Source organism: Macrotis lagotis, chromosome X (assembly GCF_037893015.1).
Source record: "Macrotis lagotis isolate mMagLag1 chromosome X, bilby.v1.9.chrom.fasta, whole genome shotgun sequence".
In the NCBI taxonomy this organism is placed as follows: domain Eukaryota; kingdom Metazoa; phylum Chordata; class Mammalia; order Peramelemorphia; family Peramelidae; genus Macrotis; species Macrotis lagotis.
The window spans coordinates 583,931,826-583,958,315 of NC_133666.1; the positions used below are offsets into that span (position 1 = coordinate 583,931,826).

The following is a 26,490-nucleotide window of genomic DNA, read 5'->3' on the forward strand; positions in this document are numbered from 1 at the left end:
TTGAGACCAGATTTGAACTAAGATGAGTCTTCCCGATTCCAGATCTGACCTCTGTTCAGACCTGATCTAGCTACCCTAGGTTATTTTAGTACTTAAGAGTTAATTGAAATGGGCAATTTTTACATATTCTCAAAAGCTAGATTTAACAGAGATGTGAATTTCTACCTTACGATGACACAAACCATCAATAACTTTTGTTGCCCTGAGCAACTCTAAACTTTTCCATAATCTAACTCTCTTAAACTCAAGGGAAAAAAGAAAATAGCAAAGATCTTATCAAAAATATTTTATTTAAAAAAGAATCAATTTTACTATACAACCTATACTGGAAATACATTGAATAATTGCTAAAATAAATACAGGCAATTAATTCAACATTTTTTATAGAATGAGAGAATTTGACATTTGAATGTTATCAAAGTTTAACTTAGAACATAAATAGTTAAAAAGGTAAAATCAAGTTTTAATCTCATTTTTTTGAATGGCTGTGTTGTTTTCTCACAGGCTCACCAACTGCCAAGCATTCTGTTTGTAGTAAACCAGAAGGTAGAGAGCCTGTGCAGCTCTCTCTACAGCAGAATTTCATGTGGGTGCCCGCATTAAAAAAAAGGAAGCGGAAAGATGGATAATTCATTTAAACACCCAATGGTTTCTGCTTTACCACAGGGCTTTTTAATGTCACAATCCAAAGGGTGCCTATTTGTTCTATGGGTTCCAAACACATTTTTAGCCCAAGTCTACACAGCACAAAGTACAAGAAACGATTTTGCAGTGCCAGCCACCAGTCTGGATAACTGAGGCCCTGAAGTGGAACTTTGTGTATGAGTGCGTGTGTGCGTGTGTGTGTGTGTGTGTGTGTGTGTGTGTGTGTGTGTGTGTGTGTGATTGGGACTGGAGGGAGGTGGGTACCCAGCATATTCAGTTTATTTTTCAGTTCATTGCCCAGATTCAAGAGATAGGTCCCAGCCTTCTCCTTCCCTTGTACTGTGTAGATATGTCAACATAAGTCAAGAGAGGGAAAGTAGAGGTAATCTGTGTAATTCATAACCAAATACTTTTGGAGGGAAATTTTCTGGTTTGAATTAAACAAGGTATTGATCAATAGACTCCAAGACCACTACATGGTGCCCAACTCTTTTTTTTTTTTATTTTGAGCACATGGGGCTGGTTTTACCCTCTACACAGGAAAAGTGAAAGTTGAACAATTTATCTATCTAGACATGTCAGAAATAGGTCAAATAATTACTTTAACTCTTCACTTTACTTGGTCTGTGTAGCTATAGGCTATATGTCCAAAGGATATTAATTTTTATCTCCTGTGCATTCTTAAACCCACAAAAATACACACATTCTGAGCAGTGATGTATGTGTATATTATGTTTTTTTTGAAAACCAGAGTTCCTTTTAACTCAGTTATGACAAAATTGCACTTATTTACCCCTTTGGCCTTGATTTAAAATGATATATTGTTGGATGCATACAAAAATATCATTTTTCCTCCATAAAAGTTGAACAATTTTGTCAGCCTTTTTGAAATAGAATGGAAGTCCAAAGTTAAAAGACTGAAATCTAAATTGCCTTCTCATAGAAATGACTATTTGATTTTAAAAGGCAGAGAGAAACATTTTATTCCTTCTGTCATGAACAGCATCAGCCAACAAAGCTTCACATTTTGGGCAGGTTTGTTTTTTGTTTTTTGTTTTTTTAAAAGTATGAATTCTTTTGAAATCTGTTTAAAAAGGAAGTACAGGTGGGTTTTGGCAGAGAAATAGAATAAAGAATATGCAAAAATTGTGTTGGAAAAGTCATCATACAAAACAAAAACACACAATACAATAGTATAAAAATACAGCCAAGCCATTGGGCTTCCCGATTCTCCTTTGGCATTGTGTTTGGCAGACTAAAACAAGAAGACCTTTTCTAAAAAATTCTTCTTTTTAAAAAATCTATCAAAACAGTCCATAAATTAGTTTGTAAAAGTTGAAAGAACTTTTCCTTGAGATTTCCAATGCTTTTCTTGCTTGAGAACCCACATAAGCATGACTAGTGAGGTATATGAGGCAAAACACTGTCAGGCGTATGCACAGTAAGGACCAAAGTGCATGAACAAAGAATTCATCTCATTTTCATAGAAATAACAGGTTAAATCTGAGTTTATCCTTGTATGATCTATCATTTTACTTTGGCAGAATCAAAATAAACCCATAGAAATTGAATGTTCAAGTCCCAGCAGCAGTGAAGTATTTCCCCCAGTTCATTACAGTCCCTATAGAAGATGACTAAAGTGTTGTGTGTATGTGTGTGTGTTTGCAAACTTTGAGAAAAGTTAGCTCATACATCAAGCACCATGTCATATTGTTGCTCCTTTTTCCTTCTGCCACACTTGCTGATGAGAACCACATAGAGAGTCAATAGCATCACCCAATAGCATGCATAGACTAATGAACCAATGATAAGAACTGTCTGTTTGGAGTCACCAAACTCCTTTTTAGACTCCCTGTAAATGGTGAAAATTACACCACCCAGAAGGATGGTAAACCAAATAGACACCGGGATGAGTCCTATGAAGTTAACAACAATGGTTTTCCTTCCTGAAGTGCCCCACCCTGCCTTGTTTATTGTGGCAATGGCAAAAATCTTTGCCGGCAGTAAACTTGACATGTACAACACTGAATATAAAGACATGAAAACCATGACAATATTTCCTCTTAGGCAGCTGGCAAAGGAAGACTTGATGAGGCCCACGAACTGAACAGTCAACAGAAAAAGGAGAATGTTCCAAATTTTCCCCCGGTAGAATAGTTGAATGACTGTGGCAATGAGGAAGAAAGGAAAGAATCCAGTGATAACGGCTTCATAAGTCATCCACAGATGGTGTTTATGAAACCACATGGCATTGTAGAGCCACTCGCGGAAGTATGACTTGCTCCATCGGGTCTGCTGGTTGAGCCATCTCAGATATTCTATTGGTGTTTCAGTAAGGCACTTGGATCGGGCAGTGTATTTTGTGGCATACCCCAGGCTCAGCACACGGTTAGTCAGATGTCTGTCATCTCCAAAGCTACACTGGTTGCCCATAAATTCTTGATTGTACCAGTCTTCTACAAATTCGTGAAGCAAAGAGTTTCTGTACATTCCCAGGGGTCCGCTGATACATTGAACACAGCCAAAATAGGACTGACAAGCTCTCTCTATGTTAAAAGCCATCCAGTATCTCACACTGCTAAGAAATGAGATCCAAGAATCATATTTATTCAAAATCTGAAATAAGAAGAAACAGAAAGATTAAACATTGGTTAAAAGAATATATATACAAGACCCTACCAGACTCAAATCTGATGAGGACCTTATTACTTCCTTCAACTTTGGCCAACTCAGGTCTCTCATTTGCCCCTTCCTAAATTTCTATGCTAATGTATTCTGAGTTTTATTTTTTTTTAAACATCATCTAGTACTTCTTTTGACACGGGATTGCTTTACCTTTTTTTATTGTGATTTTTCTGAGCTCAATCTTCAACCTCTCTTTTTTCTCTCAATTTCACATATCAATGTAATATGGAAGAGTTGAGTCCCGATTCACTCTAGCCCTGCCCAATTTCTAACTTGCCTTAAAATATACTTCTGCCTTCTGTCTCACACACTTTTCCCAAAGCTTGTCAATGTCAGTCTAAACAACTTTGCTTGCCACAAAAAGTTTGATCTTGAAATAACTCTCTCTACATTAAAGATAAACTATATCACACAGCTTGAGTGGGCTCTCAAATCAATTCCTTTCATCTCTTACCTGGATCATAGATTCTCCCCCTTGCTGTTACTTTACCATCTCCCAGTTTCTTTCCTGAGTCTTTCTTGCCATTCTAATATCACCATAATTCTATTGATTCCCTGTCTTATATGTTTTCATTGTTGATTTGCATCTCCCAAAGATCCTTCTTAGCTCTCCCACTGCTCACTTTCTGTCACCTTCCAAGAACTCCCTTTGCCTTTCATTCTATTCTACAATGGATAGTTACCATCTTTCACTATTATTCTATCTTATGTACAGTTCTTTTCCCCATTCTTCAGGATTTCCTCTTATTTTTTATCCTATGAATACTTCCTCTTTTAAAATTCATCATTAATACTTTATTTCCCATTCTTCAAGGACTTGATCAAAATTAAACTCCCATTATTACTTTTTCCTTTATCTCTAACGTGACATTGGGATGCTCCATTTGACTTCTTGTGTACTTTTTTTAATTTCAATTTCTGTTTTAGGAAAAACTAGACTTTTTTCCCCTCTTAAAACATCATTTAGCAAGAGTACAAGAGCTCCACTTACTATCACTCATCTATCTTCATGATGTACATATGGTAAAATACATTTTTCAGAAATGACTAATGTTTTGATCTGCTTTGATTTATTATACTCAATTATTAGAGTTATTAGACATATTTTGGTGGGATCAGTCTTAATGGAAGCAAAGAAGGAAACAAAAAGAAGACCAAAAGGGGACATAACCAATAAAATATGTAAAAACAATTTGGAAATTTACAACTTTAGCAGCAGGTTATTGTTGGTTATTACTATCTGGTTGAATTAAATATATATATATATATATATATACTGAATTATATATAATATCTTTTTGTTTTTATGTTAAAATATCAGTTGATTATAATAAAATACTTAATATTATCAAAGACCTATTATCTATTCTATTTATGGAGAGAGAGAGACACACGCAATCAATTTCTTAGCTTTCTATAGTCAACCTATATGTTATTGTATGGAATTATTTTAAGCATTGGTCTGAACTTCTGATTTCATTGCTGTGGTAATTTCTGGTGTGGAAATTTCTCCCACAGTTAGTTTGGCAATTTTTCTGTAACATAAGAATCTTAGCGTGTTGCCCTAGGACTCTAAGAGATTAAATAACTTCCCTTGGTTCACACAACTACTACTTGTCAAAGGTAGTCCTTGAACTCAGTTCTTCTTAAATTCAAGGCTGATATTTTATCCACTCTGCCATGTTATCTCTCATTTTGGAACTATTAGTATTCATTAAATTTTACTTATAAGGCATTGGGAAAATTTCTCTTTAAATATGGAATGTTTAAGAACTGATCCATGGAATCCCAAGTGACCTCAATTTTGTCTATTTTAAACACATTATGCAATAGAAACTTATTTTATTCAAGGCAAATCTTAGGTTATATTCACCTGCACATCTCCCCCAACACCTCCAACCATAGGATCTTCTTCTAAAACCTTGACCATCTCCACAGATGAGGCGGGGTCAAGCATGGTGTCTGAATCACATACCTGCAGAGAGACAATGGGGAAAAAAAGGATAAATTAGGGAAAGGAAACTTGAGAAAGCTCAGGCACACTTGCACTTAAATACTGAATACCTTGTTCTACTCCGTCAAGGCTTCCTTCCTACTGAGGTTTAGGATGCCCCAGCCCTGGAAGCTCAAAGGCCCTCCTATTTTCCACAAGCATGGCTCTGAGTTTAGTGATCTCCTGGATGGAGTGGCTCAAGTCTCACCAACTGAGTTATGATGCTATTATCTCTGAAAAAATCACTTCTGGGGATATTTTATAAGTTTTTATAAAGTCCAAGCATGGAGAATGCAGGTGGGTATGATAGAAAAGAGTGTGAGAAATATCCTAGTGGTCTTTGTGCCATTTTCTGTGGTACATGGACATAGGGAGAATGCTTCTAAAGATGCTTACTGGTTCAAGTGTCATTCAAAAGTGATGCTTCTGAAAAAAAAAAAACCAATATCCCTCTCCTTTCTAAACAATCTCTTCAAACTTAAGACCTAAATCTAAAGATGGAAGAGAAAGAAAACCCTACAAACCTGCCTTGCTCTCATTCATCCCAACCATTATAATTAAGTATATGCATATGCATATATAATAGATATAGTTCCCTAGATAGAGAGATAAAGACAGAACTATATTCACCTATACCTACACATATATGCATGTGCATCTATATAAATAGTTACTTATACAAATGCATATATATACATATAATATGTCTATATATTTACATATAAATACTGTATGCAAATATTATAAACATATAAATATTGTATAAGATAGAATTCTGCTTCTTTAATCTCCATCACCCACAAATTTTATAATATATAAAAATGTATGTATGCTCTATAATATATTATATCATATTATATACAATTTTATATAATTTGTATACATATCAAAATGTATGTGCATGCATGTATATGTGTGTTTATATTTACATGTGTGTGTTTGCATGGACAGATGTATGCATGTGTGTATGATGTATATAATTTGTAATAGGGATGAATGAAGACAAAACAGGTCTGTATCTTTCCCTTCCTCAGTTTTGTATCTTTTGCTTAAAAATATATAATTTTAAGATACAATATCACTTTTATACAAATGGTTTAGAGCATAGTTATTAATGGATAGATACCACATATATATATATGTATATATATTATACACATGTATACACACATATATGCATGAATAAATTTTGTGGGTGGTATGTATATTTAAAATGTATATGTGTATGTATTTTTCATATTTGTATAGTTGTGGATATATAGGCATATACATATATACAGGAGCAGCAACATATATATGTATAAGTATGTATAAGTGTGTGTGTGTGTGTGTGTGTGTGTGTGTATAGCTGTTCCTCACTTTATATAAATTTTGAAAAAATGTAAAGAGAATAATTTTAAATGAATAAATGACTCATGGTGAATTCTTTTGTAAAAATGAGTTCTTTCCCAACCATTGAGAATAAATCAAATGTGCAAATATCTTACCTACTCAAAGTGTGCTTTGCCTATACATTTGGATGGATGACCCTTTGGTTTTCCATTTTGAAATACCCCTGTACCCTCTGATTTTAGAATAGAGAAGTGAAAGCGATAAATAATAGTTTAGATTAGGAAATCTAATGTGATTACTGACAACAAATTTTCAAGAATATCTTATACTTCAGTAGGCATCCTAAATATTCTAGACAGAGGGGGCCCAGGTGGTTTTTCCCCAAGCCAGATGCCCACCCTTTACATGCACAGTGCTACAAGCTGGGCAGAAGGCCGAAGAGGAGGGCAGCAAGAGGTGATGGCACAGCTCCAAAACCACCTTCAGAATCCAGCATCTGGATGTATTAGTGACACACCCACCGGTATTGACTTAAGTTAGGAAAGGTGAAATTGGGCTAAAATAAGACTAACGACAACAGGAAAGAGTGATCCAAAATTAATGTTCGAATTGCCATGCAAGCTGGTGAATGTGTGCAAGTTAGAACCAACTTTTATAAAATGCTAAGCTTGAAGGAAGTCTCTGAGGTTCCAAAATGTTTGAATAGTCCCAGCCACCTCCCAGTTTCCAAAAGCAGTGTGCCAAAAGTTCTGTGAGAAAGACTCTTCTCATGACTTTTTCAGCCATGACTGAAAAGTAAAACTGTCAAAAATCCCCTGGGAAAGAGCTTGCCAGAAGATTTGGGACACTGGAAGAAACTACGCAGTCCCTCAGATGCTAGAACAGTTGCCTCAAACTCAACTCACATGTTTCTGTTCTACTCTCAGAACTAATCTTTATTTGTTCTACCCTGATCTAAAGCCTTTAATCTTATTACAGAGTTAGTCAAACAAATAATTCCCAGATTTATATAGCCCTTGTGAGCTTGGTAAGTTCTTTTGTTACCAGTTTACAGATCAAGAAAATGAGGCTCAGAAAAATGAATTGACTAACCAAAGATTACACAAAAGGCAAGTTTTAGCTGAGATATCTGACATCAGGTATCCTGAAGGCAATTTCATGATAACTTCTCAAAAAGAATGGCATCATATGAGTGCTATGAATCTGAGACTATTTCCTCAGAAAACTCCAAACCTATATTAATTACTATCTTTTATGGGTTATATGGCACTGTGGGTATAATGCCGATAACAGGCGATAGAAAGGAAAAAATAATATTTTTTAAAAATATTTTAAATTTAAATTTTTTTAAAATTAAAATTAAAATATTATTTTAAAAAACTTTTGACTCTAGGGAATTTCGCATGCTTTTTTAGATAGTTTTCTATTAATCAACAATTATAATTCACCAAGTACCCAATATCTACTCAGTATGTGGTGTCATAAGGGATATAAGAAATAAGAGGGAAGGGGAAGAGCAATCCCTAAAGAAGCCACATAGGGCAAGAAAAAACTTATGAACCTGAAGCAGAGAAGTAATCAAAATACATTTCAAATTTCATAAGATTCAAAGTGATCAGTGGCAGTAGGGATTATCACTAATGTCAAACTCAAAATAAAAATGGATCCTTGAAGTTATAAATGGATTTTTGTAGACTTAGAAAACAAAAAATTAATATTATCTATAATGTATTATATACATATATATATTTACACATATAATTTTGTTAAACATTTCCAATTACATTTTAATCTGATTCTAGTACACTGGCATATGGATTGGTTTTAAGTATGACTTTTCTAAACTGTCCAATGAGGCAATTTATCTTATAACTAAAATAACTTAACCAAGTTTACATAGGTGGTAATTGGCAATGTCTGAGTTTGAACTCAGAGCTTCGGATTCTTATACTAATACTAATAAAGTATTATTCTTATACTAATACTATAAAATGCGACTGGCTGAATTTTTCACAAAGTTATTCAGTAAATAACTAGAATAATAAATCTAGTGAAGAATAATAGAGAGAGTGGTTTGCCATTTCCTTTTCCAGCTCACTTTACATATGAGAGAAATCTGGGCAAATAATGACTTGCCCACGGTCAGATAGCTAATACATTTCTGAGATTGGATTTGAACTCAGGTTCTTTTGACTTCAGGGTCAGAACTCTTTCCACTGGACAGTGGTATCAAACTCAAATAAAAATAGGAATGGCTAATGCATATATGATGAACATTACAAGCAGCATACTAACTTAGTTTTCAAATGTGATGTAATTTATGTTTTATGTATCTTCATTTTGTAAAACATTTCCCAATTAAATTTTAATCTGTTTGGGGCTTCAATTAGGAGTCTGCAAGCCACATTTGACACCTTATCTAGGATATTGCTAAATCTTTGCATTGCGTTCTCTTGCTATTTCCTTATTATGAAGTATTTGAAATTCTCATAAGTGAAATAAGTTTAAAAACAGGAAAGAAGAAATATAAAAGGAAAGAGAAGATTACACCCTGGTGAGAAGAGATGCAGTTAACGATCAGATGGTGAAGTAGAAAAGATTGCTGGGCATTCAATCAGGGAGATGTGCATTCAGACCCAGCTTTAGACATTTACTAGCTATGTAATCCTTCACCGAAGTCTTTCTCAGTTTCCTTAATGATAAAATGGGAATAATAACACTTGCCTCATAGGGTTATTGTAAGGATCAATGAGATAACATTTGTAAAGTGTCTACTTAGCATTAGGACAGGCTACAAAGCAGAGACTTAATAAATACTTATTCTCTTCTTCATTAAAAAAAATAAGGCAAACAGAAGCCATCCCTCCCTGGAAATCTAATTGAGACTTTCCCTTAAGAGGCAGCTATGTAGTACAGTAGAGAGAACCGGACCTAGAGATGGGAAGACTCATCTTTCTGAGCTCAGATCTGGTCCCAGACATTTTCTTAGGTAGGTGATCCTGGGTAAGTCACTTAACCTTGCTTGCCTTATCTTGTACAATGAACTAAAGAAGGAAATGACAAACCATTCTACGAGTTCAGTCAAGAAAACCTTAAATTGGGTCACAAAGAGTCAGACAAGACTGAATAACAACTTTTCCTTATCCTTGTTAATCCAGCTAATACTTCTCTCTTTCTTGTCTAAGAAGAAATAGATTTTGAATATTTTTTAAATTAAAAGACAGTTTTGAAAAAGAATTAATGCACAGAACTCAGGCTAAGAACCCCTGATTTAAATGGAAAAACTCTACAAAATATAATTTGTGCTACCTAATAGAAGGTTCTAAGACTCAAATCTTAGTATTTCTTAAAATTCTAGTTTACCTTTTTTTTTAACAAGTTGACTGACTGATAACCTCCTTCTAATATCACTTGAAAAGGCTGGCTATAAGAACTATCAGAGCAAAAAGGAAATCTCAATTCCCCTGACTGACTTCACTGAGGATACAGGATGGAAAACTCAATATATCTATTGATGCTCCAAAACCAGGTCCCATACTGGTGATGTCCCATCACTGTATATCTCACTTTTGACCTAACATCTTAACCCTGGCCAAGTGGGATCACTTAGCTCTGTTCTAGATAGGGAAATTAATTCTTGATCATAATCACTAAAACAACTTCCCAGTGGCAACACACCATCCTGCAGTTAGAGTACTGGCTTTATATTTTTATAACACAAATAAATTTCATATGTATTATATTTTAAATAAATTTTACATTTCAAAGCTTTATATTTTAAATTTAAATTAAGCTTACATTTAAATGTTTTATATTAGTAACAAATTTAATATAAACATGCATTTTATATTTTGAATAAATTTTAGATTTAAATGTTTTATAATATAAAATTCATATGTAAACATGTATTTTATGTTTTAAACAAATTTTACATTTATTTTTGATAAATTCAAAATCAACAAACATTTATGTAACTTTATTAGCAAGGGAGTCTGGAATCAGAAACCCTGAGTTCAAACTCAGACTTTGCTAATTACTTACTATCTATGTGAATTTGGGTAAGTTACTTTTTAAAATGCACATTCCTACTCTGGGGAAGTGACTTATTCTATTTGACTACAGAGGCCAGAAATAATAACACCGGGTCATAATTTCTGGTCTATTTAAGGAAAAATTTCCAACAACTAAATATGTGAAAGAGTAGAAAAGGGAACTTCTTTTGGACATAATGGGTTGATTTTCAAGTAATGTCTGAATGACTGTGTTTGAGAATTATTGAGGCTTCTTGGGTAGGTTCCAGGTGAATTCAATAATCTATCTAATTAGAAGTTTCTATAATTGTGTGACAGATCCTGACCTGGGAAAAGGAGTTTGTCAAAACCCAGTTCCATTCTATATAATAGAAGGAAATGAGATTACAAACCAGTACTCGGTTCAAAGAAATATCACCCCTGATTTCACAATTATTTGATATGATTTGAAGGTCTGAGGATTCCTCCCATTAATTCTGTTTATAGAATGGGATATATTCCAGGTGAGAGTATGCATACATAATAAGCACAGCACATATGAATTGTTAGAAGAATCAAAATATAACAAAGTGAACAATTGGGCAGCAAGTGCAGAGGATCCCCAGGTCAAATCTTTACTATCATTTACATTTCATTGTATGGTTATCATCTTAAAACAAGGGGATTAGAATAGATGACTCCTAAAATCTCTTCTAGCTCTAAATCTAAAATCCCATGATATTAGATAATGTGAATGATCTCTCAAGAGTTAATAAAGAAGACTTTGAAGATAAGACCAAAAAAAATGGTCCAGGTACATAAAGAAATGTTTTCCAGAAAGTGCTAACTTTAAGAATGGGGTAAAGGTTCGTTTTAAAATTTGTTGGTTCTCTCTGCAAGTTTCTCCTCTCCTATCCTATTAGATCTCTGGTTGCCTTAACTATGGTCAAACAAGTCCAAGATGCTTGTATTTGATAGATATCCTGAACTTTTCATCTGGTTTTCTTCATTTCTCTTCTTTTAGGAATTTGGGATGTAGAATTATATAAATTTAAGAAAGTTTTAAAAGGTACTTTCCTAGTATGTCAACCCAGAAATAAATAGAATGCAAGATTTTGTCACTCATCTGCCCTTCTTTCCTGTCATCAGGAGAACTTAAAAGTAATAACACTGAAAAGCATTAATTCTATAATAAGAATATGTTCATTTATCCATCCTCTAGTCTTTGGCAAGTCACTGTACTTCTCTAGATCTCAATGAAGGGGCTGGATTAGATAGCTCTGAACATCTTTCTATAACTAGCTTTGTCATCCTAAAATCACAAATCTTTCCCAACACAGTGATGGTATACAAAAGAACAGAACTCTATGATGAAAGTCACTGAAAAAAAAGACTATCAATACAGGGTGTACTAGAGGCAATTTGAACCTATTCACAAGAGCTGATTGCTAAAATTTTCTGTATAAACATTTACCCTCAGTACTTTGGAAATATGACAAATCAGGCCTTGACTCATTGTTTTATTGATGGCCTAGATTTAAGAGAGGGATGAAGGAAAAGTTAGAGCAAATTAAACTTAAAAATGTGACCTGTGTGCATTTTTTTCTTGTTGGTAAACATGTACCTGCACACCCACAAAATTCAATTTAATCACTTTCAAGACATAATTATTTTTATGATGTTTTCAAATTGGCAATAGTAAATAAATAGTGAAAAGTATAAAATCATTGGGAATTAAAGAGACAATATTCACAAAAGGCACAAGTGAAAAGAGGGATTGGCTTCCCATTTTTGCTTCTTTCAAATTCCACCTAGCAGAGCTTTAGAGTGATGTGAATAGAAACTATATGAATATTTGCTGAATGACTGATGATACAATCAATCAATCAGCAAATATTTATTAAGAATTTACTGTAGGCTAAGCACTATCCTTAACTCCAGCTTGTGTTTTCAAGAAAGGAACATATTTAATTGGGGGAGACAATTTATTTAAAATTAGAATATGCAAGATGAATACAAAAATTATGGAAGATAGTTGAAAGTTCAGCTGTACTTGTAGTTAGGAAGACCTGAGTTCAAATCCAACCTTAGATACTTACTAGCTGGACCCTGGAAAAATCATTTAACTTCTGTCTACCTTAGTTTCCTCAATTGTAAAATAGGGATAATTATTGTACTTACTTTGTAGGGTCGTGGTGAGGATCAAATAAGATAATATTTGTAAAATACTTTGTAAATCTGGAAGTGTTATATAAATTCTAACTTTTATTATTAAAGGAGATGACATTAGAAACTGACAAGGCTAGAAAACATCACCTGAAGAAGAAAGGCTCTTGAGCTGGGTCTTTGTTTTCCCTGGCTTTTTTGTGGGGCAATGGGGTTATGTGACTTGCTCAAGGTTATACGACTAGTAAGTAAAGAGTGTCTGAGGCCAACTGAACTCAGGTCTTCCTGACTCCAGGGCTGGTACTCTAACCCCTGCACCACCTAAATGCCTTTTAAGTTGAGTCTTGAAGGAAACCATCTTCCAAGAAGATAGAAAGGAAGAAAATTACAGGTTTGTGAAAGAGGCAGTACAAAAGACTATTAGAGATGAATCAATATGACTAATTATCTATATTGATTAATCTATAATAGACATAGAGAATCTTCAAGTTTCTTGTTTGTTTTTTATACCATTGAGCCCTGAAATATTAGAGCTTCAAAGAGCTTTGGACTACATCTTGCACAGCTCCATTTTATAGAGGAGAAAAGTGCAAGTCACCTGGGTCCTTACCCAGGGCTCTTAAGACTATTTCAAAAGTGAAGGGTACTGAGAAATGGATATTATTTGAAGTTTATCTGGTCTGACCCTCTTCCAAAATATGAATTCTGTCTATAATTCCTCTGTACCTTAACTATTTCCCCATGATTTTACTTATCCTTAAACTTTCTAAAGGTGTGAATTACTACAAAGGCAGGGAAGGGAAAAACAAACAAATAGGTTTTTAAGACAGAGAACATTATAAGGGATATCCCCCAAACTATGCACTAATTAAAGCACCATGAATATTTTGAGGTTTGTGGTCTGATTCTCTTCCAAGAAATTCAGGAATGGATAGAATTGCAAAACCCCCCAAAATGACATCTTCCTCTCCTCATTAGACTTCCCCAGCCTGTGAATCCCTAAGACATAAACTAGAGGTAGTGGGATGGGCAGATGCCCCCAAATTGACTGCTTATCTATGAGAAGCATAGTGAATTGAACAGAAGGGGTTGGTCTCAAAGCCAAGAACAAACTAGGTCAAACACTTGCTGATTGTTTCAATGAACTATTCAACAAGCATTCATATGTACATCCCTGAAGTAAAATCCCATTTCTGAGATCCTCTCAGCCAAGGCAACTTTTCCTAAGACTATAAGTAAGTACAGAGATCAAACCTGCATTAGGAAAGGAAGTTTCCTCTCTTGGTTATTCTTTATAACTATGAAATCCTAAATCTAATCCCTATTCCTCAGCCTTATAGATTTGACAGTTAATTGTATAACATAAAATGTTAATGTAACACTTTAAGTTAGCATCATAAGGAATATTGAAGAGTTATCTAGTCCATCACCATGCCATCTGAGACAGAAGAGAATCACTCCTGTTGGAAAACACTTCTAGAAAAGAATCTAAGGCAAAACTGGGCAGTTCCTGGGAAGGAACTTGATTACCATTTCCCCATCAGGTGTATCTTTTTGTTTTCCTTAGAGAAGCAATCTGGGATCAATGCAATGAAAACTGGAATTGTAATTAAAGACCTAAACTTGAATCACAATTCATACTTAAGGATGCAGCAGGGTGTAGGAGGCAAATTTCTGATTTAATCCAATTTTCTGTCCACAATGCCAATGAGCTGCCTCTCTAGGAAGATGAAGGTTTAAGTTCTGATTCTGATACATATTCCTTGTGGGGCCCATAGCAAGTTTCTTAATTCTTAGTAAACTAAGAAACTATAAGTTGAAAAGAGTGATTTGCTTTGATAGAGTGGGTTCTCTCACAGGGGAATTTTCTACAGTAAGAAATTAAAGGGTTGAACCTAATATATAAGGTATACACACACACACACACACACATATATATGCATATATATATATCCATATACATACAAACAAGCATACATTTATGTACATACACACAAATATCATCAGGGTCGTTACTTGAATTCATTAAAAAAGAAAAAGAAATACTCTGTTGTTTCAAAAGAAAGTACTAACCTAGCCAGGTTGATTATGTCACAACAGGCAGGGCTCAGTTCTGTTATTCCCAAGTCTGGCCACTGTTTTAGCAGAAAATCAACCCTTTCACGTTTTCAAAATTTTATATTTTTTTTTCCTGGACAAGCACAGTGTAGGTTGTCAAGGATACAAGCACAATCCAAAGCCAGAATTATAGGAGAAGTTCCAATGAAAATAAAAACTGCTTAGAACAGTTAGGGACTACTCCTATAAGATTTAACTAGAATTAAAAACAGTGCCAGAGGTCATTTTGTCCTGTTCCCTTTAGGGGGACCTCAGGAAGTACCTAAATTATCCCAATTTTGATATTAAGTTACACAGCCATAGGTAAGACATGTCCTCTATGAGGAAAATTACTTTGATGAGCCTCAGTTTCTTCATCTGAAAAATGGAGCTAACGATATTTATGCTTTGTTACCTCACCAGGTTATTTATAAAGAAAGTATTTAACTAAACATTAAATCACTGCAGAAATAATAATTGTTATTATTGCTATTACTATCGAACACTTTCTATTGTAATTAATATTGTATTTAAAGATGCAACGGTGGCAGCCCTTATGATATTTTGCTATGGAAGTCACACATATAGTATTTGACAAGAATGAACCAAGAAGAGACAACTTTCTTATGATCCTTCAAAAGAAGTAAAAATAGGAAATATTTATACCAGGACCAGTGACCTCTGACACTGCCTATGTGACAATTGCTTTACTCTATTTGCCTCAGTTTCATCATTTATAAAATGAGATGGGGATGAAAATGCTAACTTTGCCAAGAAAACCACAAATGAGATCATAAAGAGTCAGATACAGCTAAACCAAGAGAATAACAAAAAGTTAGAAGTTTGAATCATTTGGCCAAATTTCCCAAACTTCTCAAAGCTATCTAAAACGAACCCTTTAATACTGAACCCTGTGATACTATTCATCATTAGATTTGGGAAGATCAGAACTAATCTGTAATGTATTTTTAGGGACTTGTCCAGGACAATAAGAGGCCAAAGGATGCAGAGCCAGTACATATCAGAGGCATGTTTGAACCTACCTTTTCCTGATCCTAAGGCCAGTCTTCTGACCACTTTGCTGTGTGTGTGTTACTATAGACATTGTCCAAGTGGTACAGTAAATAGAATTGCTGGCCTAGAATCAGGAAGACTCATCTTTCTGAGCAAATCTGACCTCAGAGACTAGCTGTGTGACCCTGAGCAAATCACCTCACTGTGTTTGCCTCAGTTTTCTCTTCTGCAAAATGAACTGGAGAAGGAAATGGCAAATCACCCCATTATCTTTGCCAGGAAAACCCCAATGGGGTCATGAAGAATCTGAATGAAAAATAAGTGAATAACAATAACAATTGTTGTAAAGGGCTTTGCATAGTTCCTAGTGGATAGCAAGCAGTATGTAAATTACTTATCACAATTATCATAATTATGATTATGATTATTATTATTTATTAAAGTAGAGAATATAAGAGTTGGAGAGAGCCTTAGGTCAATGGACAGCTAGCATTCATAGAATGCTTTAAAGGTCTCAAAGCATTTCACATTTATTTTCTCACTTGATCTAAATAAGAACCCTGTCACCATTTTGAAAATGAGGAAACTGAGGCAGGATTTGAACTAAGGACTTCTTTGCTCCAGGCCCAACATTCTTTCCACTATGCTATCTAGCTACCTAAACCTCCCATCCAAAGGGAAGGAAACTGAGGCACCAAGTGCCTAAAATATTTGGCCGAAATCACACATCTATTTAGTGACAGACCCCAGGTGAGGTCATCTCTCAGGTCTGTTCTACTGAATCAGGTCACCTGAGTCCTAGACTTTCTAATATACCATGTCACTGTTAACCAAGGTAACTGAAAAAATAAATACAAAGTATTTTATAGAATTATCAAAATTATTATTATTCTTTAAAGGAGAATAGAGGTCAAGCAAGACAGAAAAATCTTCATATGTTCTAAGATATTAATAGTAAGCACCTTTTGTGGTAGTAAAGATCTGTATACAAAGTGGGTGCTCACTGATTGGGAAATTATAACCATTTATAGAACCATTTATAGAATTATAACCATTTATAGTACTATTATAACTTATAATTTTAATAAAATAAATTAGTAATTAATTTTAATAATAAAATTCTAAAATAGATTTTATGGAGGAGAGCATCTAGATGGTACAGTGGATAGAATTCAGGAGTGTCCTCTTCCTAAGTTCAAATCTGTCCTCAGGTATTTACTAGCTCCATGATCCCAGGTCATTACTTAATTCTCTTGCCTCGGTTTTTTCATCTATAAAATGAACTGAAGGAAATGGCAAACCCTAGGATCTGGAAAAAAGACTCAAATAGGATCGTGAAGAATTAGACACGAATACAATTGCATAACAATAAGGAAAAAAGGAACATGAAAAATTCAGAGAATCATGGGAAGACCTGAATAAACGATTACAAAGTAAAAGAACCAGGAGAACAACACACACAAGTATCTGAAAAATAGTCCTTAAAAAAATTCAAATGCAATGTAATTATAATGGTTAATATTGGCCTTCTAGAAAAGAGGTGGAAATGCACCTTCTTCCTAGTGGGGTAGAATGTAGATAATTATATACTTTATCAGAGGCAAGTTTTTGTGTCTATGGATTCCATGTTAAGGCTCACTGGGAGGGGCAGGTGGGTGAATAAGTCCCTAAATGACTGTAATATAAAAGAAAAAAACATCAATAAAATTGCAAAGTTAAAGAAATGAAAATAAAGGGAATGACAAGAAGAGAGATTATCCTGTTGAGTTTTACTTTCCAAGGTTTTTCCTCTAGTCTTATTCCTAAAATCTATCTGAAGGATCTCAGTGTGGGGAAAAGCTACCACTTGAAAATTCATGGAACATTTTCATCTTTATAAAAGAACACTTATGACAGTGCCAAAAGCCAGTAAAAACCCTAGTAAGAGATAAGGAGTGATGTAAAGACGGAGGGATCCCACCCTACAGGGTATGCTCAGGGACTTAATAAAGGACATGGGGTAATAATTTGTATGGATGTGAATCGCATCATGAAAGTTTTCAAAGGTCAAGCTGCTGGGAATGAGGTAATGCTGTTGTTAGGATGAAGTAAACACCATTTTGGCTTTTTGCAAATGGGTGTTTTTCTTTTTTTCTTTCTTCTCATTTGTTTTTTTTTTTTAATTTCTTAAAAATTGCTCTATCTCACCCATCTTTGTGCAAAATATTTTTAAAGGCCATACAGTGCCTTCCCTTTTAGTTGGTGGAATAGAACAACGTCTTAATAGCCTGGTACCAGGGGCAGCTGGTATAAAAGACTATTTGCTTACAGGGTTGGAGGTTTTGAAAAGTTGTGGAAAATGATCTTGGATTTGACTTGGCTAAAAAGAGAGAAGGCAGGGAAGGGGAGGGAGGGGCAGAAAAAGGTCTCATGTTCAAAATAGTCTTGATTTCTAACCAATTATATGGCACAAATGAAGCATTTTCGTAGATATTTTCTAACAGTTTTGCAGTAGGTTTTTTTTTTTTTAACATGCTTTCAACAGTCATGCTGTTTTCAAATAGACTGAAAGAAACACTGTGTTCAGAAGGCCCTGGGATGGTCCTATAGCATGCTGCAGGAGAGATACAAAAGTGGCTTTATTTAAATGGATGTTTGCATTGGAATGAGTCTAGAAGACCTACCTGCACATAATCCACACTCCTCCCCAGTGCTTTGAATGCTGTGTACATTACTTCTCTTTTTCCACCCCATTTTTGCATGATGCAAACACTTTTGTTGGACAAGACCAGTTGGGTTATGTACTGTGAGCTCTCTTTATGTGACTCGTCCGTCTCACCAGGGCCTTTAGTGTGGAAGTTATTCCTCCAGATGTAAGTGGCCGCAGTGTCCCTGCCCATGACGTCTCTGAAGATCTCCAGCATATACAGATCATCATCTGAATTGCCATCTATGACCATGACCACCTTAATCCCAGGATAAGTTAGCCTTTTCACAGAAAGTAAACATTTTCTTAAGTAATCAGGGTCTTCTTGGTATGCAGCAATGCAAAGAGCCACAGATTTGTTCAACTTTATAGGAGTTTCTAATGATCTTCTCATTTTTCTGTGCTCTAGAAAGGCAAATAGGCTTTGGATGATAAGATGTGAGGCTAAGAAAGCACCATAGAGTCCAAAAGAGAAATAGTAATTTTCTGTTTGGAAAAACTGGTAGCCAACAATATAAGCAGCTGTGATCCCCAGGAGGAGGGAGACTCCAAAAAGGGTAGTTCCAATTATTCTCAGGATACAGATAAACCTCTCACAATGCATCTGCAATAGAATAAAATAAACAGAGTGAACCAGAGCTTGGCCAATCAATACCTTGCCATACATTCTTGGGTTATTCTTAAAAAGATACATTTTAAGAAATTTCCATCTTCACATGCCCACCAGAGCTTAGAAGTTCTGGCCAATTGTTCCCAAGTAATACCTGGTCAAATGATATCAAAGCAACCTGGGAAAGGCTATTGATAAGCTTCCTTTTGGTATTTGTAGCCCCAGGACTTAGCATTGTGTCAGGCAATCGATAAATCAAACAACAAGTATTTATTTTAAGTATTTTAAGTATAACAAGTATTTATTTTACATAAGAGTCTACTTGCACCAGGAAATGTACTAAGCATTGTCTTAGCACCAAGACAACAACTACTCCATTTTAATGGAGAGGAGCCAACAAGCAGCTATATAAATATCTACAGCATAAAGAACTAAAACATATGCAAAGTAGTTAAATACAAGGATTTGGGGGAGGTAGACCACCATCAGTTGAAAGAATCAAGAAATTTTTTCCAACCATCACATACTTCAACATTTGCCAAAACATGAGCAGCATAAAGTAAAAGAGGGTGAAACTGCTGATTCATTTATATGTATATGTGTGTGTGTGTGTGTGTGTGTGTGTATAGAGAGAGACATTTATATTATATATTATATACATATATCATACATATATATATATATATATATATATATATATATATATATATGTATGTATTTCTTTAATTTTCACTTAGAAGCAATTGATAGATGTAGGATGCTTCAGAGATGTTGGACCAAGATCTGCTCATGTAATCTCTCTGATCCTCCTAGCTAGCACAGGAGGCTTCACTCAATAAATTCTTGAAAGGTGTTTTTTTTTAAAAGCAATCAGGGTTAAATGACTTGCTGGGGTCACCTAGCTAGGACAAGTATTTGTTCATTAAACTCCTGAAAGCACAGATCTAACCATGTTACTCTTCTATTCAATAAATTTCAGTGGCTCCCTAATGTCTCCAAGATCAAATACAAAATCTTCTGTTTGGTATTCAAAGCCCTTCATAACCTAGTCCCTATTGCTTTTCCAATATTCTTACATTTTCCACCACCCCTGCCATCCAACTCTTCTCACACCCCTTCCATCCCCCCAACACATGCCTTCTGTCTAATGATTATCTCCAATATATTCTGTCTATATTTTATATTTATAAAGCTGATTTACTATTGTTTCTCCACATTATACTTTGAGCTCTCAGAGAGTAGGGACTGTCTTTTGCCTTTCTTTATGATCTCAGTGTTTGGCATCTTTGTTGGCACTGATTCACAACAGTTATGTCTACCTCTTCATGACCCCACTTTGGTGGTTTTCTTGGCAAAGATACAAAAGCTGTTTGTCATTTTCTTCTCCAGTTCATTTTACACTGGAGGGAAATAGGGTTAAGTGACTTGCTCAGGGTCACCCAGCTGGTAGGTTGGATTTGAATTCAGGTCTTTCTGACTCCTGGCCCAGCACTCTATCCACTGCTCCACCTAGCTGCCAAGGTGCTTAATGAATATTTATTGGGTATTAATTTAGCACCTTTTCTATATAATGTTCTCTGACGATGGTTCTTTCATCCCTACCTCCCCCCCCTCCATACTCAATGTGTCCCTTACTCTAAGTCATACTTAGAGTAGTTATTGGTCCAGCCAAGTCAGAACTTTGATTTATCTTTTCTCATATCCTGGATATTGAAATATTACTGTTAATGATTTTGAAGACTTTGGATCTGATGAACAGTTTTCATTTCCATTATTCTCCCCAAGAAAAAATACAGAGGATTAGAATTAGCTTTGATATTAATTTAGAGGAGTTACTTCATGTTTTTTTTTCATGCTGTACTATTTCATGACCTGAAATTCTCTTCCCTTTACCTAATAGATTTTACCCACTGTCCAATGACCAACTCTAGTCTCAACATTATAGAGTTGATAAAGTAGGGGGTTACCACATCTCCCTACTTCACTTTTCTTGTCTGTAAAACAAGAGAGTTGCATCTGATTGATGGTAAGGTCCCTTCCACTCAGGATTGATGATTCCATGAACCTTTTATGGTCCCCTCCCCCCATGAAGCCAACACACTAAGTTGAAGATTCAGAATTCTATATCCAGTCCTGCCACTAATTCAGGGAAGGACATTGGTTATAGCATTAACTTCCCCCTCCCATCATTTTTAACATGCACAGGAATAAAATCAATACATATTCTAAACTCCTACTTCTGTGGTAAGTATGGTACAAGTTATTGGGGATACAAAGGCAAAAATAAAAGTCCCTTCTCTCAAGGAGCTTATATTCTACTTTGTCATACATAAGAATGATAGAGGATAATTTACACAAAGAAAAGTAGAAAATGTGAAATATATACGAAGTAAATTCAAGGAGAGGTACAAACAAATAAAGAGATCAAGAAAGGACTTATACAGGAGGAAGCATAAGCTGAATCTTGAAGAAAGCTAGGGATTTGGGAAGGTGGATGTCAAGGAGCAAAAGAAGAGCATCCAAAGCATGAATAACAATCTGTTCAGTTGGAAATCCCTGGACTCATTAACATCATCAGACTAGCACTAATCACCATGCTAGCCTCATGGCAGGAACCAGAGGGCTCCCAGAATCATTGGTTTTGAAATAAAAGGGACCTTTGTTGTTCAGTCATTTTAGTCAAACCTCATTTGAAGTTATCTTGGTAGAGTGGAGTTGGTCATTTTCTTCTCCAGTTCATTTTACAGAGGAGGAAATTGAGGCAAACAGAATTAAGTGACTTGTCCAAGGTCACACAAATAACAAGTGACTGAGGCTGAATTTGAACTCAGATCCTCCTGACTCCAAAGTTGGCACTTCAACCACTGTGCCACCTGACTGCAGAATTAGTCCCCTTATTTTACAGATAAAACATGAAGATGAATGTCTGAGGTGAAATATGGATTACTGGGAAAAGTAAAAAGATGATTATTATAAAGAGAATATTAAATAGGACAATTTAGTTGGAACCTAGAATCTGTAAAAGGAAGCAATGTGAAAGATATATTGGAGTCAGATTGTAAATAATTTAAAATGCCTAACAGAGAAGCAAAAGGAAACTGCTAGACCAAGGAATTTATGGTGTCACTAACCCTGTGCTTTAGGAACTGATATTCCTTTAGGAACTGATATTCCTGACAACTGTGTGGAAGATGGGATTAAGAAGGAAGGCCAATATGGAGATGACTGTAATAGTTCAGGGATGATGTGATGAGGGTCTCAACTAGAGTGGTGACCCAGGGAATGGAGATGGATGTGGTCATTGTGCTCAGATTTGGCAAATAATTACCTCTGAGGGAAAATTCAAGGATTATTTCATGTTGTGAATCTGAATGACTAGAAATATGGTGTTTCCAAAAGAATGAAGAAAGTTTGAAGAACGGGTAAGTTAACAAATTCATTGTCACTTTATTTCTGCCCTTTCGTTGATTTTCTCATCTTCCAAACTTTTATAGTCAACATATTCTATACCAAGAAATCTAGTCCTTGATTTTGTATTGCTCCAGCTGGTGTCAATTTCCATTTCTATTAATCTAGTCTAATTAATCTAATGAGACTGTTAGAGCTTTCATATGTGCATCCTCCATGAAAAGGAGAACAATACAGGGGCCAGAGTAAGTGGTTGGTCAGTACTTATGTGATTCTGCTTCAAAGGATTATTTTTATTGTTGAGTTGAATTCCACTTTTTAAATGGGAAGGGGTTCTCCTCAAGGCTTCTGAGAATACCTGAAGTGTGCTTATGTGCCCTACTATAGAGTGGGAGTATTCAGTTCATTTGGGCTGCATCACAAAACAAAAAATCTTGTGAGCTAAAAGGATGAAAGGTTTAGTTACAAAATTCTCTCATTTTACATTTATCTACTAGGCAATTTAAATATTTACATGTTTTGAAACTCATAGAAAGCCTTTAAGGTAAGATATTTCAGGAACAATTGTCCATATTTTATATATAAAGAAACCGAGGTTTCAGAGAGGTTAATTGAGTTTTGCAGAACTCAATTCCAAGTTTTCCTGATTCCAAGTTAAGTTCTCTATCCACTTTGCAATTATTCCTCAATTCCTAGAATCCCTATTAAGGCTGCTAAGTAACACTGTGGGTAGAAAACTGAGTGTGGTATCCAGAAAACTTGAGTTCAAATCTGGTCTCAGACAATTACTAGCTATGTTAACCTAGGTTTAACTTCCACTTGTCTTAGCTTCTTCAACTGTAAAATGGGAATAATCATAGAACCTATTTCCCAGGCTTGATGTAAGGAACAAATGAGATAATATTTGTAAAATGTCTAGCACATCCAAAGTGCTGTATATATCACCATTAACAGCAGCAGCAGCACCATCACCATCGTCACTATTGCCATAGTCATCAGCACCATCACCATTAACACTACCATCATCACCACCATCTTCACCATCATCATCATCATCCCTATTTAACCCCTATCATCTTCAGGGAATTATTACAGTAATAACCTTAAGGGGCAGGAGTGGTAATTGAAAGGATCAAATGGGATTTATATAAAGTACCTGAAAATTTTAAAACTAATTCTGATTATTTTTACCTTGACCTTCTCTCTGCCCACCTACACCCTTCAATAAACCCAGGGAAAAGAATATGAAAGAAAAAAACAACAGTAGGAGAATTTCCTTTGATACAAAAGATCATATCCAGAAGTCCAACCCTTCCGTTTCACAAATGATGGAACCAAGAGACGTGATTTGCCCAAAGTTACAGGAGAATTTCTGGTGTCCTGACTTCCAGTCAAGCTTTGACTTTGTTTAACTAAGCTACCTCCTCACTTCCCTTCCTCTCGTTGCACTCAAGGGAGGTTTTGGCTTAGCACTCTCCTTGGGCCTGTGGAGGGAACCTATGACATCAGTGGAAACCAGAGCAGTAAGATGACTAGGAGAACTGCTCAAGATCTAGTGCCAGCTCTGCAAGTGGGTATCTCCTTGTAACCAGAACTGGGCAGTAGGTCTGCTGGCAGCTCCCAAGCTCCATGAAGCAGCCCCATAAGGACCCCAGGAGCACGGTCTCAGTCTCAGAACTTTTCATTTCAAAGAAATGAGTCATTCTCACAGGAGTGAAAAAATCCAACCCAGCTCAGACACTTTGCCAGGGAGACACTTGAGTGTATGTGTGTGGGTGAGCTGCCAGGAGCAATACAGGCTGGAGCTCCTCTTCTTCACTTTCTGTTATTCACATTTTCCTTGTATTTATCAGCATAAAAAGACATTGCTAGGCTCTGCTCCAGCATCTGCGAAAACTGAGACAATAAGGTCTAATCTTGATGGAGTTTCAGACCATCCCTTTGAAATTATCTTAGTGAAATTATTAGGAAATAGGAGACAGGTCACTGATGTCAATCTTTGGTGCTGCAGGTAAAATGATGAAGTTATTGTAGCATCTTCATGAAGGACTGAAGAGAGAAGACTAGGGTCTCAGGGGAACCTATCCAGATCCTCCACAACTCCCATTGTTTTTCCCCTGAGTCAGAAAGATCTGAGTTCAACTCTGACCTCAAATACTTATTAGCTATATGACCCTGAGCAAGTCACTTAAATTTTAAATACCTCAATTCCTCAATTTTTAAAATGGGGCCCACAGCATTTACTTCACAGGATTATGAGAATCAAATGACATAATATTTGTAAAAATTGATTAACAAAATGTCATATGAAAGGAGAGAGAGAACAAAAGTTATCTCATGTTCTGCCAAAATGGAAAGTCTTCAGGGACAGGGATAATGTCAGACTTTTGTCAGAGGATAGCCTTGCTTTATTGCAGAAATGTGTGGTCTTAAAAGGTGGTTAATATTTTTTGGGGGGGCAGCAAAAGAAATCATGAAGCCATAAAAGATATGAATGGAATTGTGATTAGAGACAAAGTGCCTTTACAGATGAAACAATGGATCTTTTAACTTATCATCATCATTATAAAATTACTTCCCTTATATGTGCAGTTCAAATTAAACCATAAACTCCTTGAGGTTTTATAGGTCTTATAGTTTATTTTATCTTTCCTTGGGTCCATCACAGCCCTATAGATGCTCAGTGAATATTTATTGAATTATCTATAAATGATTGAGATTGGGGAGGAGTATTAACCTAGGATGGAAGAAGTAGAAATTTGCAAGTTCTAGTAGAAAGAAAAATTAACTTGGAGTCACAGGACCTGAGGAGGAGGGAAAGGAATGGAGGAGGAAGAGGAAGAGGAAATAGGACAAAGGAGAAAAAGATCAGGAGATTTAGAACATTAGGTCCCTGCATTTCTCTTACTAGTATATATTTAGGTAGTATTTTATATTTATAAAAGGAATTTATTTTATTTGATCCCCAAAGCACCCAGTGGAATATGGAGGACAAGAGTTGCTTTCCACAATTTACAGATAGGTAAACTGTGACTATTATATTTCATGAAAATTTATAGCTCTCAAAGTTCTTGAGGTATTCAAAGTTGGAATCAGAAGACCTGATTTCATATCCCATCTCTGAAACTTAAAATAAATATGACCTTATGTAAGTCATTTTATCTCCTAGAGCCTAAATTTCCTCATTTGTAAAATAGCTTACTCTACCTACTTCCTAGGGTTGTTCTGCTGATCAGAAAAGATAATGTATATAAAGTATTTTGTATTGATATAGATGGATTCTTTCTTACATTATATCTATTTTATAGGCTTGTAAGAAAAATGACTAAAGTTAATCTTTGAGTTTTATTGAAATATAAGATACTAGATTATAAAGCTTGTCCTTGCCCAATAGAATTAAAAGTAATAGTGGAAATCCCTGTTTATTCCTAATTCTGAGAACCAGACTGATCTACTGATAAAATCTATCCTTAAATCTCTCTGACCACCCAGAATTTATTCTTTGCTTAGATCAAGGTGGGGAGAGAGGAATTATTTCCTCTTCTTATGGATGAGGTGACATTGGTCTGATTTGTCTACAATTTCACACAAAGAAAGTAGGAATCTGCACTGAAAGCCCCACATTTGGCTCCCACATTGGTCCCTCATGCTCCATGGCCTCTTTTAAGTATTCAAACATCCAGTGTTCCATATATGTTCAATTTCTTCCTTCTCTGTTCTGATCTATAACTTGCCTATAAGTGTTCTCCAAAGTCAGAAAATTTGTCCAAATAATGGCTTTAACTTTGCAGTTCCCTATCTATCCAAGGACAACAACCAGCTGTCAACCACAGAAGAGCTTCAT

The 26,490-nt window shown here is 35.4% G+C and overlaps 1 protein-coding gene across 3 annotated transcripts in view; it reads right to left on the minus strand.

Moving 5' to 3' along the window:
- Nucleotides 1-319: 319 nt before the first annotated feature.
- HAS2 (hyaluronan synthase 2) overlaps nucleotides 320-26,490 on the minus strand; it is a 42,066-nt gene continuing 15,895 nt past the window's right edge. For all 3 annotated transcript variants that reach the window (XM_074201534.1, XM_074201535.1, XM_074201533.1), the window contains 3 exons: nucleotides 18,606-19,232; nucleotides 5,204-5,305; nucleotides 320-3,261 (listed from right to left, as the gene is read on the minus strand). In XM_074201534.1, the coding sequence (XP_074057635.1) occupies nucleotides 2,332-3,261; nucleotides 5,204-5,305; nucleotides 18,606-19,232 (1,659 nt within the window). In that variant the 3' untranslated portion in view covers nucleotides 320-2,331. The remainder of the gene's footprint in view (nucleotides 3,262-5,203; nucleotides 5,306-18,605; nucleotides 19,233-26,490) is intronic.